Source organism: Periplaneta americana, chromosome 16, assembly GCF_040183065.1.
Source record: "Periplaneta americana isolate PAMFEO1 chromosome 16, P.americana_PAMFEO1_priV1, whole genome shotgun sequence".
NCBI lineage: Eukaryota > Metazoa > Arthropoda > Insecta > Blattodea > Blattidae > Periplaneta > Periplaneta americana.
Window position 1 is genome coordinate 153,947,526 of NC_091132.1, and position 19,264 is coordinate 153,966,789.

The 19,264-nt window shown below is 36.4% G+C and overlaps 1 protein-coding gene across 3 annotated transcripts; it reads left to right on the top strand.

The window, feature by feature from the left end:
- Window positions 1–755: 755 nt before the first annotated feature.
- LOC138691459 (zinc finger protein ZFP2-like) lies at window positions 756–19,023 on the top strand. 3 transcript variants are annotated; one of them, XM_069813400.1, is made up of 5 exons: window positions 756–1,154; window positions 1,818–1,915; window positions 3,030–3,167; window positions 3,815–3,897; window positions 14,035–19,022. In XM_069813400.1, the coding sequence occupies exons 2-5, from the start codon at window positions 1,823–1,825 to the stop codon at window positions 15,071–15,073; spliced, it is 1,353 nt and encodes a 450-aa protein (XP_069669501.1). In that variant the 5' UTR covers window positions 756–1,154; window positions 1,818–1,822; the 3' UTR covers window positions 15,074–19,022. The 3 variants fall into 3 exon arrangements, with proteins under 3 accessions (XP_069669501.1, XP_069669502.1, XP_069669503.1); XM_069813401.1 differs by having other exon boundaries at window positions 756–917; XM_069813402.1 differs by lacking the exon at window positions 3,815–3,897 and having other exon boundaries at window positions 14,035–19,023.
- Window positions 19,024–19,264: the final 241 nt, after the last annotated feature.

The window sequence follows — 19,264 nt, forward strand, 5'->3', positions numbered from 1 at the left end:
TAATCTGTATTTATATTAAGCAAACAATTGAATGCAATGTGTATTTAATTAGTGTATTATAATTATAATGTTAGTCATATGGTTCACATGTATTGAATATCGTCAATTTAAAACATGTTATAAAGATTTGTATTACATGTAATTTTTTAGAAACCTGATGTGATACAGGAAAATGGAAGTCATTTCTGTAATCCATACAATTTGAATATACAAAATCAGTTATCGGATTTCAAAAAGCTCTCAATTTTTTTTTTTAAGATCTGTGTAATTAGAGTTTAAGTACAAGGTGATTCACGAGAAAAGGTAAAAAATTTGGGAAGTGTATTCTGAAGTCATAGTCTCCTCCTTCAAACTCCCTACTCTTTTGTTTTTATTAAAATGGCAATTTTGATTATCATATTAGTGTTTAGGGTCTACTACTAGTTTTTAACTCCGCATACAGGAATAGTATATCTCTCTCAAAGGCAGAACGTAAGTGCGGTAATTATTTTATTAGGTACGGTATGCTGGAAAAGTATGTAGGCTACATCATAGGTAAATCTAAAATCTGTCAACCCTAGTAAAGGGACAATAACAAATGTTGGTTTTCTATTGTGTAATTTCTTGGACGGGTGCAAGAAATTGGTAAATTTAGTACATTAAGTAAACAAAAAACGTAAGATGTAGTACAGTTTCGTGTGAGATCCGGCACATTATTTGTGGTCAATAACACCGCTGTCACAGCATCCTTGATCAACATTTATGAGTTATAATATTCCATTAAAAGAGGTTACACAATTAGGTTTATTACTCTGTGTCTATTATTCTCTATATTACAGGTTCTTACAACCAACAGTGATAGCTGAAAACATACATATAAATAAATTTAGTTCCTTTCACAAAGAACAGCATATTCTTACATTGTATTCCATATAAGCGTAAGTTACAAGTTCACTGAAGGACGTTGGCTCAAACCAAGATAGAACTTTTGGAGTAAACAAAATCCACATATTCTGCATTGCTTCAGCGCAACTTTCCGTTGAGTGTAGGCCTACGTCGGCCCAAAGTGGAGATATTTATTTCATTCTTTGCATAGTACTGTATATAAATTGGGATTCAAAGTAGAGCATCCACCCGCCACAGCAAACGAATATTTTGAAGAATATTTCAGCTATGTAAGCTATTATTTTGTCTTATTCTTCACTTGGTATAATAACTTATCGATAGGTCGGGGCATAGTGTCTTTGTGACAAACTCAGTCTTTATTGTCCAGCTTATTTGTAAGATATTCTAAACTACCCTTAGAATCAACATGCTTATGACGTGTGCTCATGTAGACATTCTTTTGTGTGTGTGTCCGTGCGTGCGACGCGCGCACACACTACGGAGATGCTAGTATGTAGGCCTATATTCAAATAGCTCACATATTCCATGTAGTCGGTACAGCGCAGGCCTTCTGTGCTCGAAGTTGCGGGTTCGATCTCGGCCTTGGTCGATGGCATTTAAGTGTGCTTAAATGCAACAGGCTCATGTCTAACGGCTTCGAAGCTGGGTACCTGGTTCTAATGAAGTGCACTGGAAGCAATTTAAAACATGGGGGCATGAGATAGTTACTCTGCCTGCCATAAAAATTCACTTCAATTAATCCCCAAGGTAAAAAAAAAGGCTTATGTCAGTAGATTGACTGGCATGTAAAAGAACTCTTGCAGGACAAAATTTCGGCACACTGGCGACGCTGATATAATCTTGGCAGTTGCGAGCGTCGTTAAATAAACCATAATTTCAATTTTTATTCCTTGTAAATTTAAATTTCCCATTAGTTATATTTCCCTTTTCAGTCGTGATGGACGTAATCAAAATGGAACCTGAGGTCGACCCACTGGCTATACAAACAAGTGAGAACACAGATATAGAAGAGAAGAAGCCCATATCTGAGGTAGGCTATATTGAGAGTGATTAGTATTTATTTTCTGAATACGTTATTTATAACAATTATGTGACTGAAAAAATTATCTTATAATCCTGGGAGCGACAGCCTATACAGAGTCGACTGTTGTTCTCACGTGCACGTTCCTGAACAGAGGTGCACGATCATCAAACCACTGTAAGGTTTCGTATGGTTATGATGATGATCTTTGCAACTGTTAATGATGGTTACATAAATCGACATTTTGAACTTCAGAAGTACTTTTTTCCTATTTATACCTATGAAATATCTAGTTTCAAGACATACCTATAAATCACTGTTTGGCATATTATAACGAAAACTGTATGATGCTGAGGTGTGGAAGTACGATCTGCTGTATGGAACAGTCTGATATATTTTTCGTCAGATTTACTGGGCGCAAAAAATATTCCACTGACAACCTTAATATGGTAGCAACAAAGTCGTGGCTGGAAGAGTCACGTTTGTTTAGTAAAGAGCATAAAAGTGACGAATACTGTGCTACATCAGCAGACTGACATATGAGAATGTCTTCACATTAAGCATCCGTCACAAATTAATTTCACAAGTAGAAGCTATGTCTTATGGATAATTTCTATGCAGATGTTGAGAGAATATTATAAACAATTGGCTTATTTTACACCGCAATGTCAACTCTGATGATTATATAACGTCTGGTGAAATCAGTGTAATAATTAGAGCAAAATTAATCCATGGTCCAACGCCAAAAGTTACCCAGCATTTCCTCTTAAATGGGTTGAGGAAAACCTTGGAAGAAAATCTCAACGAGGTAACTTGTTCCAACCAGGATTTCATATAAGAGCCTGAAGTTGCTCGTTTCGCTGTCAGAATGCTAGCCATTACTCCACAGCGGTAAACTGAGAGAAATTGTCAGATTAACTGAAGGAAACTTGAACTTCAATTTATAAGTACTAAAAAGAGAAACAAGGAATGTTGATAGTGCACTGCATAATACTATAGTATTTCACATGTGAATCAAATTGCAATCAATCCTTAGCATGGGAACCAGCTTGTAGGACTTGGAATCACTTTCTTACAACTATTAGGGCCTATATGTTACATATGCATTATGTCTTTTCTGTAGGAAGGGAATTTATTGGATCTCCACATGGCTGGAATAAAGACGGAATGTGTGGACCACAGCTGGGATGTCACATTAGAGACTGAAGTTGAGGAAACTATAGTGCCAACTAATTTTGTTACAGCAAAATATAAAGCTGAGGTAAGTGGACCCCATGGCTCTTGTTCATTCGATATTATTGTTGTATTCTTTTTGTCGCACACGGTTACTATGTCACTGAATTCAGAGACATTTTAGCATATGAGAAAGCCATTAATATTTTCTATAAAAATTATTTAGGCCTTGATTTCAGTATATTCTAAATTTCATGTTTGGTTATATCTCTATATGAATTTTTATTACATTTTATTACCTCATCTCTTACTAATTTACTTTGTAAGGGGTATGTTCTTAGTATCAATGTGCGAAGATGTAGTGGCGAGGGACACATTTTGATTTATATTTTACAATTTAATGGAATGTTTAATGGCAAGAAAGCATTGTGTAATAATACATTATGTGGGGAAGTAATAAAATTCTTGGACATTGTCGAATTGAGTTACATTTTCCTAAATTAGTGATTGGGTAAAGACATTTGCTTGCATTTCTTTCTTATAATAGGAGTTCAAATCTTAATGTATTGGAAACAAAAGATTCTTATGAAATAAGAACTTCAAGGAGTGCCTTTGTGTACTCAATTTTATTCTTGGACTCGACAGTATTTAAATGCAGACCTGTGTCATGAAAAGTTGCTGCATTACTCGTGTCAACTTCCGCCATTTTCTGTTCTGTTTTCTCCTTATTTTTAGGAAGAGTTATGCAATTTAGACACAGTAAAGGACGAGTTGAAACTGGAAGTAACTGTAGAGGAAAATGAGATTCTGCCCGATAGGTGAGTGTGGTGTGGAAAGCTTCACTTGGTCATTTCTTTCATTGCTTCATTAAAATTGACATGTATGATGTTATTTTGCAATCTGTTACGGCATGGATTATTTTGTCCATATAATGAGAATGACCTCGAAAATCATGGAAGGAGGAAGTTATGAAGGCAGCTAGAGAGTTTATTTTATTTTTTTCATAAAAAGAAGACAAATGAAAAGAGCAATCTTGCATGCCCACAAATAATCATATTTTGAATATAATTTAGGATGAATTCCTTCTAATTTTCTTTATAAATATCCCTAGTCCAAACAACCTCCGACCGAAAAGACATAGTGACAGTCCTAGTTAGGAGAAAACCAATGTAATTCAAGTAGTGTTATTAGGATTCGTCATGTACACTCTTGTCAGTGAACCAAATAAAAGTCTATGTCATTCGCCATTTTTGTAATAGGCCTATGTAAATTCTGAGTTCCATATTATCAAATACATATTATATAGATATAGATATAGCTGTTTTACTTACCATTTGAAATATCAATTACATAATATGTGTACATACTTAGTCGAAACAGTTTATAAATAAAGTCAAATGACTTCGATTTTTCGGTACTTGTTACTTCCTTGCATTTGTCTTCCATTATTTCCTTATTTATTCTTTTCCTCCTTTCTCGTTAGCCTGTTTTTGTTTTTCTATGTATGTGTTCCATATGAATTTGCGGGAATGTGTATGTTTTCGGAAGTATTTTATGTTTTATGTGCAGTGAGGGAAAGTGATACAGATAGAATACGATTTATAATATTATAAGTTGGGTTATTTACGTATACAAAAATATATTTTGAGACATGGGAAAATATTTTTTTTCGAAAGGCTTATTGTATGACGTTAAAATATGTACATTTAGCAGCAAAAAGAATGGGCCGGTCGACAATTTCTAAGCTCCAGAGACATAACATAACATTGCGTTCACCAGGTAACACATAATTAAACCATTTAAATTTGCTGTATTTTGTTTAAGAGTCTAAAATATGTAATAAAATCGAATGGTGGGTTGACTCTAGATACATCAAGGCCCTTGAAGAGTGAAATAATAATAAAATTGGTAAATACAAAATCAACCAAAGCAAATATGAACAGGAAAACCACATATTATGCCGAACTTATACTAACAGTCACAGTAGTGTAAGTCGTTACAGCATTGGTCTATTGAACAAGTTGATAGTAGTAGCTCAAGGTTCGAATCTTCCCCAGTCTTCTTTTTTTAATTACAAATTTGCCATCATATGTGTCTCACAAAGCTATAATTATGTGGTGATATTTCTTAGAATATGCCCAAACTCTAATAAATAATAAACCTCCTCTCTCTCTCAAGCAATACTGCTATCTGTTAATACAACGTTCTGTCTCGTCATTATGCTTGAAGATGGCACAGAAACAATAACTCATTGCTCTGGTTCTCATAGGTTATTCTGCGTATGCTACTCTCTGACAGGACTTCAATGGAGAAATGTCATTTTCTCCTGCGAGGTAATTGTCTCCAATAGCAACGATAGTACTGCACTAGTTTATTATATGAATGGCCACCGATATGATGAACGCTTCGCGAGACGAATTATTAACAAGTCGGGTTGCGTGAGGGTTGCGTGTTGGGGTGGATGTCATACGATGAGGCAGGACTTCTGGAACACATCCACGGGCGGTTTACGGCAGAAGTCTACGGACACATTTTGGCAAATGTAATGATCCCTTCCGCCCGAAAACGATATACAGAAGGAACACTTTTCTTCCAGCAAGATAATCATCCGATACACACCGCCAACCAGATTCAAAGATGGTTTACTAGGAGGCATGATGTCGACCCATTAGACTGGCCTCCAAATTCACAGATATGAATCCGATTCAAAATTTCAGGGCTGCAGTCAAAAGGATCCTACACTCTAATTGGGCAGAACAACCACCCATTTGGACACATGAGGAATTGTGGGACAGAGTTCTAGATGCGTGGGAGGAGATGGCCAAGAATTTAGACCTGTTCCATAATCTTGTGAACACCATGCCATGCAGAATGAAGGCAGTTGTTGACGCAGGTGGTTTGTGGACGAGATTCTAGTCCCAATGACAGGCCTTGTTTTGTTAATATATTGAAAAATTGTTTGTTTTTGTTAATTTAATTATTTATTTGTGTTTGTATGCGTCCGGTTTTTTAGGATGTGAAACAAGTAATTTATACAGGTCAGGTCTCACCTATTAATAGCCCAGAGGTGATGGGCAATAATATTTTTACAAGGCAGGCATAACGAAGTTTGTTAACAAATGCCATTTCACATTTAAACTAATAAATTAAGTGAAAGTTAAAATAAATTAATAATTTTATCGTACTGGGAGGCGAACTCACAACCTCTGGTACGGATGTCAGACTTCTTACCACTGGGTCACACACTGCTCGTAAGGTTTACTACATTATAGACGGACGACTTTCAATGAAGAGACACCACAGCAATGCCTTGCAGTGGGTTACATTTATACGAGTGAACCGCGCGATAGAACTTAGCATTTCTATCGACCAAGAATCGGCCCATTCTTTTTGCCGCTAACTGTACCACCTAGCTATCATTGTTTGTTTTGTTGTAATATAATAATTTTATTATTTCCTGCATTTGCTCCTTTATCAGTTTTATTGAAAAACAAACTCCTGAATTTACAGCTCCCATTGAAGGCAAGATAAAATAGTTTCAATAAAAAAAAAAAAAAAGATAATTAAATATTATGTAAAGGATATTGATGTTAAGTTTATCATGTGATACAGATCCTTAAGAATAGAGGTATTGCCTCAGAATTCTAATGGATCCCCTTAGAGGCATAATGACAATTTTACAGATGTTCCTCATGGGTAGATTGAGATTCTTTCACGTATCCGTGAAGTGTTGAAATATGGTATTACGTGTGCCAACCATTAGCCCTAGTAGGTACTTCTGTCTCCTCAAGGCAGTATTTGGATATATAATAGAGAATTGTAGACTCATATCCCTTCCTTTTCTTGTCTCTCCTCTACTGGTTAATCTCTGTGATGTTCGATTCGGTCTGTTAGACCCAAAATAAGTCCTTTTGTGCTATTCTTTTTGGAAGCTATGATGTGTGTATAATAATGGTGGACATTATTCACTACCAGTATGTGTAATTAGCAGCCTGTACATACCTGAAATGCAACATCTTCGGATCATTTAAAAATGCACGAACAACATCAACATAAAGCTTGATCCGTTTACAAAATCTGTGCTACGGTTGAGTTAACTAAAGCCCATAAACCCCACTTCCGATCTCATGTGAAAGCCTTCTGTTAAACCATTGGAAAATATCTTAGTTCATGAGCAACTGCTATTTCTAGGCATCACTGAAATAATTCCTATTTCTTACATTTAACCCAACAGGTCGCATGGTTGTTTATAACGCAAGAGTCATGCATGGTGCTTTCAACCCAGGGTCTTTTTTTTTCTGCTTTCATAGTTATTTCATTTTTATTTTACCAAGTCCTAATATAGAGCCCTAATATGTAATAATAATAATAATAATAATAATAATAATAATAATAATAATAATAATAATAATAAAAACGATAGTAGTGGTGGTGGTAGTGGTAGTAGTGGTAGTGTGGTTGTGGTCGTGGTGGTGGTGGTATTGGTGGTCGTAGTGGTAGAGGTGGAGGTGGTGATGGTTACTAATCATTGTTTCCCCTATTAAAACCCTTTCATTAATAGATCTGATCTTTCCGCTCTTTCTCTGACCATTCACTCCTCTTTTTGTTGCTTGCACTTTCATCTCTCACTTGTCTTCCTTGTCGCTATCCTATCTCATTTCTCCTGCCATATTTGTCCTCACTTTTCCTTGTTTCCATCGATTCACTTAATATTTTATTTGCCTCCTCGAATTTTGTATACAGCACATACTTACACTATTACCAATATCCCCAACTGGTTGCTGGACTTGAATCTTCTACATTTCTCCTTTCTATTATATCTTGGTCTTCTTTTTTGTTTTCTTCATCTACCCCCCCCCCCCTTTCAGCATGTGGACTCGAATAAACACGTATCCCTCCACTCTTGCCACCACATGTACTCTACGATGTGTAGTAGGGTTAGGTATATGAATTCACTTGGCTCATCAGTTATGCGTTGTTTACATGCTGTCTTCCGCACTACTCTCTTTCACATGTTGGGTTCTTGAATTGTGCCGATGTCGCCTTGTTATTGCCCTCTGACGTCAACTGGGTTCCTTTTGTTCACCTATGCATTTTTACTCTCATTCTTCCATCCTCCTTTCCGTTGTTGACTAATGTCAGCCTTTTACCACTTTCTTCTCTATCTTGGTGGTAACCCCTCGTCTTTCGTTCATATATCTACTCTTCTTATTTTTCTTTGTACGTCTATATAAGTTACTTAACTAAAGTGGGGACTTCGCATTGTCATTTATCCGAAACACAGTGTGATTTAAGTTTTTCTGATAGGATTCCAGATCATAAAATTTTCCGTTGATTTTCAGCTTGTCTTTATACATTGTAGCAAAATACTTTTGAGGAACATCGTTTTAAATCATATTATGTCCAAAAAAAAAAAAAAACCAAAAAAAAAAAAACAAAATTTTACAGGAAGATCGAAAAACTAATTGCTCCTAATCTGGGTAATTTCTCACAAATTGAAAAATGTGACGTTATTATGCTTGAGTACTTCAAGGAACTTAAAAAAATTAAATCACTTTTCAATTCTGTTCTTCAAATTGAAGGAAAATGTGTTGGACATAATATGTTTTGATCCAATAATTGTACAGATGTTCGTAATTAGAAACTATTAATGAGGCAAATACATAAAATATCGAATCATTATTACTATTATTAAAGAAAAACATCTGTTAATATAAAATTACAATTTCCACGTTAAAAATTTTGATATACAGAGTGTTCATAACTTCTTTCTGCAGTCATAATGTCTTTTATGAAATTAATGAAAGCAAAAACACTATTATTATTGTTATTGTTATTATTATTATTATTATTATTATTAAATAAAACCTTATTTTGTTGATACAAAAAGAATTATACACAGTAAACAAATGTTTTAAGTATTCCTTTCTGCCATAAGTTACTACAGGTCATGTTAAGAAATGAAAGCGTAATTTTCATTTTAAAAATGTTAGGGTTGTTTTCAGCAGTTCTCCCCATGAATTGGTAAGTACCCTGGTACGTAATAAATAGTTAAAGACCAGAAGATTTGAATGATTCAATTAAATTAAAATTATAGAATTTATGCATTCATTAAAATATTGCCGAGTTGTGATAAATGTTTATAGAGGGTCTCACAATCCCTGCAATCTTCATTAAAATCTGTTTTTACGTACCTTGCCTCAGATTTCAGTTTATGTTCATGTTTTGCTTCTTTCGGCGTCCTCCTAAACTGTTACAATAATTTCTTGTTCCATACTGGTAACGAATTCCATCACACACGGCTCACAAGGAAAAGACTGTATTGTCCGTATTGAATACGTAGCATTGTCGAGTAAAGTGTGCCAGATTGTCAGTATAACTAACATAAGAAAGTAATTAATTTCATTTATATCAATTCTATAACATGAATATTGGACGTAATATGATATGAAACAGACACTATAAAGGACTGAATACGATTTGAAACAACTGCTACTTTTAAACAGTCATTTACACTGTTAATGAATATGATTTGATAGAAACAGATTTCACAGCATGAAAGATCGCTTCCGAAACTATAAGAAAATGTATCAATCTCAATTTTATCCACCAGTGGACATAATATGATTTGAAACGATGCTCCTCTTTTATTCCTTGCTGCCTTCAAGAATGGAAGCAATAGTCTTCTGTTTCTAGTTTCATAGTCAAAATCATATTCCAAACTAATTTTTTTTTCTTCGTCATAATTAGTGCTTTCGTTCTCGTGTTAGTAAATATTACTATAATTGTGCGTTTTATTTCTCTTACTAATGTTTATGTTTCTTCAATGTATCGACTTGCATATAAATTTAATAGTTCCCAACACACGTTGCATACTGTTTCATAAGTATGTATTTCATCTTCACGTCTCAGCTTTTCTATGCCAAAAATCATGATTTTCTTTTTCTTTTATTCCTCTTCAGATTATTTGATTCTATTCTTCATTTGCTTCTTTGCTTGAAATAGTTCTTGAATCTTCTTTTTGTTTCCTTCAATGATTGTTTTTAAGTTATCTGTTGTTGACTGTTGTCTTGTAGCTTGTGTAGACTATACAGGGTGGTTCACGAGGAAAGGTAAAAAATTTAGGATGTGAATTATGAAGTCATTCTGAGACAAAAAGTTAATATGAATATAGGTCCGTTTTCGAACGGTTACGGAGATATGGCTATTAGATTTCACAAACACTTCTAAAATTCCATTGTACTAACTCGCATTTAGAGACAGATAACGGACAAATTTAAAGTTTATATTCATGCATGCATACATACCTAACATTCTAGATGTCGGGTTCGATGTTTTCGCACATTTTCAAAGGTACCTCCTTCTGCTTCAATGCACTGTTGCGCTCGGGAGAGTTGCACTTAACTGTTCTTTATCCCGCATCCAAAATACGGTCGATTAGCGCCTCTCTCGTTTCCCCCTTCCTTTGCTATACCAAGTCTTTCATCCAACCCCATAGACAGTAAGTACTCTTCGATATGATACCCTTCTGTTCGGAAGGCGTCGTTCATATTCAGCGACGGCATGCAAGGAACTTCCATCGCACAAACCATAAACATACACAATATCGGCGTATTCTGTAGTCGAAAATTTATGAGGCATCTTGAAAAACACAACTTAACACTGTACCTGTATAACTACTGTACTGTAGTAGCTGACTGGACTGCTGTGAATTGATGATAGTGTAGGTTATTTATGTTATCTGCGGGTCCTGTGTCATTATATCAGACAAGGGCAGGCGATTGGACATTTGTAATGCCCCACCACCTGGTTTCTTCCTCTTATCTACATCGTTCACAATGCAGATTCCAATGTTACGTCATTCATTGCGACCTTGACCTTGTCTCACGTCAGCAGCATATGGTAACGTCTGATTCACATTGGGACGAGACGTTTTACCAAAAAAAAAAAAAAAAATGCATCTAGCTCCGCCATCGTTCGAAAACAGACTTTTTCACTCAAAATGGCCTAAGATATCGTATCCTAAATTTTTTACCTTTCCTCGTGAATCATCCTGTATATAAATCCCACAAGAGTAGCTGCCCTTCAGTAAGGGTTGCCAAAAGTCACAGCATACTAAACAAATAAAAATAAACATTTGTGTTATGATTATTATTTTCAAATGGAAGCTACTCTAGGGAAAGTACGTTTATTCAATAATTATTAGTAATCAGATAGAATATAAAGAAATTTAAGTGTACAGGTGATTACGTAAAATCTGAACAGAATATTTCATTACGTCTGCAGCAATAATTTTCAAAATATATAAAGGAATTGCAAAAGTCTTAAAACATTCAACTGAGAATTTTGGAATTGTTCCCCTTTCTCCGAACAATAATCCAAATAATTCAATCTGTCCTTGTATATGATAATAATCCCTAAAGTATTCAATTGTAGGGTCATAGATGGTATTCTTTTGTTCATGTACTGCTATAGGTTGTTCAACTGCAGTTTCAAAGCGCATGGTGGGATCGATGATAATTGCTCTGTCATTTTCTCTATCAATGGCAGTGACGTCAACTCGCCGAGAACTTCCATCTTTTGCAAGGCAGTGGACTTTTTGGTGAACCTCGTAGAAGGAAGGAAGACTTTTAGCAATAAGTTCTTGTACTGCATGGTGTCTAGTATTCTGGATGAGAATTCCATGTTGGCAGAATCCCAGGATTTGGGAAAAAACTTGTGTTTTGAGTTATGGCATTTTTATTTCCTGATTTAATATGTCCCACTCTTGACTAATTAAATCGGCGATATTTTTCATTTTCACTGATTAACACTGCACATTCTGTGTATCTTTTAATCGCAGTTCATTGTCCTCACTACCTTACTGCTGAGCTTTCCTTACATGCGACTGTATTCTTTCACCCAATGTTGCTGAAACTAGTTCGATTAATTAAAATGTGTCTCAGTGAAACATACAGCAGAGTCCGTATAGGTCAGTTTTTATCTGATCCTTTTACAATTCACTGCGGGCTAAAGCAGGGAGATGCACTATCACCTTTACTTTTTAACTTCGCTTTAGAATATGCCATTAGGAAAGTTCAGGATAACAGGCAGGGTTTGGAATTGAACGGGCTACATCAGCTTCTTGTCTATGCAGATGACGTGAATATGTTAGGAGAAAATACACAAACGGTTAGGCAAAACACGGAAATTTTACTTGAAGCAAGTAAAGCGATCGGTTTGGAAGTAAATCCCGAAAAGACAAAGTATATGATTATGTCTCGTGACGGGAATATTGTACGAAATGGAAATATAAATATTGGAGATTTATCCTTCGAAGAGGTGGAAAAATTCAAATATCTTGGAGCAACAGTAACAAATATAAATGACACTCGGGAGGAAATTAAACGCAGAATAAATATGGGAAATGCGTGTTATTATTCGGTTGAGAAGCTCTTATCATCCAGTATGCTGTCCAAAAATCTGAAAGTTAGAATTTATAAAACAGTTATATTACCGGTTCTTCTATATGGCTGTGAAACTTGGACTCTCACTCTGAGAGAGGAACATAGGTTAAGGGTGTTTGAGAATAAGGTGCTTAGGAAAATATTTGGGGCTAAGCGGGATGAAGTTACAGGAGAATGGAGAAAGTTACACAACACAGAACTGCACGCATTGTATTCTTCACCTGACATAATTAGGAACTTGAAATCCAGACGTTTGAGATGGGCAGGGCATGTAGCACGTATGGGCGAATCCAGAAATGCATATAGAGTGTTAGTTGGGAGACCGGAGGGAAAAAGACCTTTAGGGAGGCCGAGACGTAGATGGGAGGATAATATTAAAATGGATTTGAGGGAGGTGGGGTATGATGATAGAGACTGGCTTAATCTTGCACAGGATAGGGACCGATGGCGGGCTTATGTGAGGGCGGCAATGAACCTTCGGGTTCCTTAAAAGCCATTTGTATAGTATTGTATAGTATAATGTTGCTGACTGGTTCCGATTTAATATCTACAGTCAACGCTCGATAACTCATACTAAAGGGGGCTGAGATCTGTCCGAGTTATGAAAAGTCCATCTTATCGAAGGGAAATGAAGTTGTACCTTAGGAATGAACACTAACATCATATGTTATATACACAGTAGCAATATTGTACTGAACTTTAATGCAAGAAGGTTATCAATACATACCAGGTAAAACGGAAACACAAGTAACACAGGTAGTGGACAAAGTGCATTAATCATAGTCTACTGTAATTCGATTGATCTATTATAGGGGCATGATGGTAATTGATCTGCCACTTTGTTGTTGTTTTCCGGAACATAACATTTGAAAAAGTTGTCAATCTTCTTTTATATTCTATATTCGAAAAATTTGATCCGAGTTATCCAAAGTCCGATATATTGGGGTCCGAGTTATCGAGCGTTCACTGTATATTGATTGCCGGTCCATCATGATGTAGCACACGGAAAATATATGCATCACGTTGTTGATGTTGAAATGTGCGAGAAATTATATCATAACATGAAGTTCTGAAATTAAAATGCTTTCTTATAATTTAAATAGGAGTAGCATGAAATCTGTTGATTTTATTTCAATATAACTCTTGCAGATTCTTATTTTCGCATTTTCTCATACATCAGAACAAAAACCAATTATTAATTGAATTCTATAGTCATTTTCATTTGTTCCTAGTGAACCGTACCGTAATTTTCAAGGGCCACTTCATATTTTTGGCCTTCAAAGTACACGTGTTGTTATGCGGTTTCTCTAATTACCTCAAAATATCTGTATTTTGCATTAATTTCCTCTCTCACTTCTGACATGAGACCTGTCCGACATTCCCAACCGGATATTCTGTTCAAATCTTTGCATATATGTCACCTTTTTCGACAGTTCACTGCTTTAGTGATGATAATGAAGGCTATTTGTTATAATGATTTTCTTAACTAATGAAGTCTTTTGATTACAGCACTGTTGACAATGAAGGGAATAAAGCACCATTGGTGAAATGCACAAGAGCTGAAAATTCTCTCCCCTCACAATGTTTTATGAGAGAAAATTCTCTCGAACCACAGACATGCGATCATGGGCTTAGAAGAAAGGAAAACGTGGAGTCACAATCAGACAATTACACAGACGAAGGTTCCTTTAGTTCCTTTAAGTGTAATATTTGTGGCAAATTGTTACGGTCCCTGGAAAGTCAGAGAAAGCATTTGCGAACCCACACTGCTGAGAGAAGATTTCAATGCAATAGTTGTGGGAAATACTTTCTACGTTTAGAACATCTTAAAGCCCATTTACCTACGCACACCGGAGAGAAGGCATTCAAGTGCAATGTTTGTGGGAAATGTTTTGCAAGATCTAGTGAACTCACAGTGCATACACGTACTCATTCTGGGGAGAAGCCATTCAGATGCAATGTGTGTGGAAAATGTTTTCTTCATTCCAGTCACCTCACAGTGCACGCACGAATGCATTCTGGGGAGAAACCCTTCAAATGCGATGTTTGTGGGCGAGGTTTTGCAGATTCTAGTTATCTCACAATCCATAAACGTATTCATTCCGGCGAGAAGCCGTTCGTATGCGATGTTTGTGGGAAACGTTTTGTACAGTGTAGTCGACTAACTGTGCATACCCGTACGCATACTGGGCACAAACCGTTTAGATGCCATATTTGTGGAAAATGTTACGCAGATGGGAGTTATCTCTCAGGTCATGTTCGTAAGCATTTTGGAGAAGCGCAGCCATTCAATTGCGATGTTTGTGGGAGATGTTTTGTGAAGTCTAGTGATCTCTCTGTGCATGCACGAACGCATTCCGGCGAAAGACCATTCAAATGCGATGTTTGTGGGCGAGCTTTTGTACAGTCGGGCCATCTCAAAAGACATACACGTACACATTCTCGCGAGAAAGCATTCAAGTGCGATATTTGTGAAAAATGTTTCGTCTACTCAGAAACTCTGAAAGTACACGTACGTAAGCATCATTCTGGCGAGAAGGCATTGTAGCGTGACGTCCGTGGGTAATATTTTGTTGTAAAGTCTTCTGATCTTACTCTGAATGCACGTAATTTATTCTGCTGACACGCCATTCTAGTGCTATTTTTATGGGGGGGTTTTATTTGCTACCTCCTCCAAGGCATGTACGTACGCATTCTTACGAGAAACTATTTAAATTCGATGTTGGTGGGAAATGTTTTGTACAGTTGTTTAGTCTCACAGTGCATACGAATATACAGCGTTTTCAGTTTAGAAAATACTTATAGTCATTATAAAGGACATCCTGTCACTTAGTAATCTAATTTATTTATTACGTGTTTTCTGAAGTAAATATAACAGAAGTAAATCTATTACATTTTGTAGGTTGTTGATAATACAAACATATGTATGTTATAAATAATATAAAGCATTATTTATATTTGAAGGAATGGTTATTTTCTGTGTTTAGATTTACTTCTGCTATTTATATATACTTTAGAAAATACTAAAATAACTCATTTTAGATGTATTAGAAAGATGTGGATGTTCACTAAGAGAAGCAGCCTACATACCCAGTGTTGTTTTCTAAACTCCGAACACACTGAAGAAGTGGAGGAAAATTACACAATACCTAAAAATACTTTTTCATATACTAGAATCAAACAAGGACTTTTAGAGAGCAAATTTGTAGAAATATTTCTACTATTTGGTTCTTTCATCTTAGTCGCTTTTAAACAGATCTATTGAAATATACTGTACAGATTTTTTCGAACTCTTACTGCTTACTAGAGTTGATTCCTGTACTTTAGCCCTGATCTACTTGTTGATGAAAAAAAGAATCTCACCTCTTTTTTCTACATAGTCCTCTAGTAAATTGATGCACTTCTTCTACAGATAATCTAATATTTCCACATCTCCTGGAAGAAGGCTTGTCCAACCCCATTAAATCACTGGTTTACCTACTTCACGACTTCATTATTGAATGAAAATTTCTTCCGATGCAGGTGGTCTTTGAGTTTTGAGAATAGCTTGAAGTTGCTGGGTTCCATATCTGGTCAATAGGATCGATGGTCTATTAATTCAAATGTTGCAGTTGAAATTACAGTCATAGCAACTAAGGACTTCAGTCTTGGAGCATTGTCTTGGTAGAAAACAATCTTTCGCCTCAACTTGCTACAACATTTCTCCTTGATAGCATCCCACAATTTTTCAATTAAATTTGCTTCATAAACATCTTTTATTGTGGCTCCTTTCTGCAAATAGTCTGTCAAAAAAAAAAAAAAAACATCTTGGTTATTCCAAATAATAGAGCAAAACTTTGCCTGCCGAATTTGGCATCTTGAATTTTTTAGAGGTCGGTTAATCCTTAAGTTTCTACGCCATTGAATTTTGTTTTCAGAGTCATGGTGGTGAGCCCATGTCCTACCTGTAGTCACATATCCTTCAAGAATGGTTTGTTTGCTTATTAGTTAAATGCTGTTCGCAGAGCCTGCTCGTCTGCATTAACATTCGAACACCCATCTTGCAGTTATTCTTTCATGCTCAATTCGTTTACCAAAATATTATGCTCACTATTCTATGAGAAGCGTGTTTTCTCTACTATATTTCTGATGGTTCCTCGCCATCTTGCAGTACTAAATCATTCACTTTATTGATACTTTCTGGTGCTATGATAGTTCTCGAATGGCCGCCACCATCCTTCTTTATCTTCACACGATGTTCTCCCACATTTAAACATTCGACACCATAGGAGAAAGTTTTTTCAGCCTATCAGGCCGTGGTCCGTTGGTTGTGACCAAATGTTTCGTTCACTACTGCGGTGAACATCTTCAGTGATGTAGAATACTGGTGCGTCTAGTTCTGCTGTGCTGGCTGCATCGTATTTATAATGTGTGAGGGGGGCGTGGCTTCCTGTTGTCTCCGCGGTCCGCGCTCTGGGTTGTGTTACCCGAATGTTCTTGGCAGACGGGCTTGCTGTTGTCTTCGTGGTCTGCATTCGGGGTTGTTACTCGATTGCGCTTGGCAGGCGGGTTTGATGTTCATTTTTCTTAACAACGGATACCAGGCCTTATTAACCTTGAGGCCTTCCTCGTTGCGATTGAAATTGTTCTTGTTTTTATATATCTCAACCGCCCCTCGATGTGCTATCTCGCATAGAAATGTAGAGTGTTGCTAAGGGTATCGGTGTCCTCAAACCTAATTTTGTTTTCACCTTCCAGATAGGCATGTTCAGCTACGGCCGACTTATCTACGTGGCCAAGGTGACAGTTCCTTCTGCATTCGGAGATCCGAGTCTTGAAACTGTGTCGTCCCTATATAGACTGCCCCACATGAACACGGGATCCTGTAAACCCCAGTAGATGACAATTTGTCGCGTTTGACCTTGGCTGAGCGTAGGCTGTTGCCTTTCTGCTTGGTGGACAGAAAGATATTGTCCACCTTATGCCCATTAACCCTTTCTGGTCGGATTTAAATGTCTTGGCCACTCTGTGCCTGGTCCATTTAAATGACACTCACCAGTGCAAATTGAACTACTATGTTAAACTGCTTGATTTTCTTTTCTGACCTTAGTAAAAGTGAAGAAACTTTGATATATGTGGTTAAAATATTATATGAAAGGTTCACGCATTCGTCTCACCGAATATTAACTGTCTACTATAATTCGTTTTCTACTGTACGGGCTTGCCTTTATGGTCTTTTATGAATTTGAAGCCATGTGCTTGCTCGCGTTTGTCAGATAATAAACTCAAGGCTTATGAAAGTAATATGAACTTAGAGATGTGAAGAGCCTTTTAGGTCGAGATATGCGACATGTAAACACCCAACGTCGTAATCTTTGGTTTATATTCCGCCGTCTTTATAAGACAACACTTCCTTCTGAGCTGGCAGTGGTCAGGTTCGAAGATCTATATTTAGCACTGTAATAGTAAGATAACTGTGAAAGATAAACACATGAGATCTGTAGCCATAGAGAAAACGTGGTAAGAAGATGAATATATACGGATGTCAGTGGCGTATTGTTAGAAGAACATAATTCATAAAATTCATTACTGGAACTTTCATGCCAATATATATTGGCGTATTTTTTCTACGCGTACTTTTGCTAGATATTCTACATGCACATTCCAAATAAATATAAGAACTAATACATACCTATCAATACTTCTTCTCTGTATGGTAAAGGGCGAAACACTTGTTGGGGTAAAGTCCTGGTTTCCTCTCAGATGTATCACAATAAAACGACGTTTCTTTCCTGCCACCTTTTACTTTTCTGTTCGAACAAACTGCACAGTCCTTGATACTGCCCGTGTCTCACGTCCTGAACCGAGAGCTCCCTAGTGCTTATAGCCACGCCTCTTAGGTCTGGTCGGACCAGCAAGGCAGTTGCAGCATGTAGCACGGCAGCATATTACATGAGCTCAAAACATTATCCTATGCCATTGCAGGGGTCTTTACTGTTTATAATACTGGATACTCTAATCGTGGTTACCACTATCGCTATTATCTCTGATGGCTATGGCGATGTAAGTACACACTAGGCCACTCTTCGTTCAGTCTGGACAGTTGCTGAATTATCATAGAGCAGCATTTCTCAAAGTATGTTCCGGGGTTCCGTGAGCCCTATATGATTTTAAATTTTATTTTATACTTTTTTTACTTGGTTATTTAACGACATTGTATCAACTACTTGGTTATTTTGCATCGATGGGATTGATGATAGCGAAATAGTATTTGGCGAGATGAGGTGGGGGATTCGCCAAAGATTACATGACATTCGCCTTACGGTTGGGGAAAACCTCGGGAAAAAATCGAACCAGGTAATCAGCCCAAGAGGGAATCGAACCCGCACCCGAGCGCAATGCTGGATCGATAGGCAAGCGCCTTAGCCGACTGGGCTGCTCTGGTGGCTATTTTATACTTAGTGGATGCTATAAAAATATATAAATGTTACGAAAATATGAATCAATAATAACATGAAACTACCGATAATAATAATAATAATAATAATAATAATAATAATAATAATAATAATAAAGAATATGCGTAATAATAATACTTCAATAAATGCGTAATAACAATAAGTTTAGGCCTAATGAACATCTAAAACGGAAAATACTCATAATTCTTATCACTTTCATCATTGGATTCTCTGCGTTTGTGTCCACTAAAACAAAATACCGAAAAGACAAAATGCAGAAGTATAGCATAAATGAGACTACA

Excerpts from the sequence above, each read along its gene's own strand:
- LOC138691459 (XM_069813400.1), top strand. The coding sequence starts at position 1,823 with ATGGACGTAATCAAAATGGAACCTGAGGTCGACCCACTGGCTATACAA. Across the intron at positions 3,168-3,814 it reads CAGCAAAATATAAAGCTGAG|GAAGAGTTATGCAATTTAGA; the intron begins GTAAGTGGACCC and ends CCTTATTTTTAG. Across the intron at positions 3,898-14,034 it reads AATGAGATTCTGCCCGATAG|CACTGTTGACAATGAAGGGA; the intron begins GTGAGTGTGGTG and ends TTTTGATTACAG.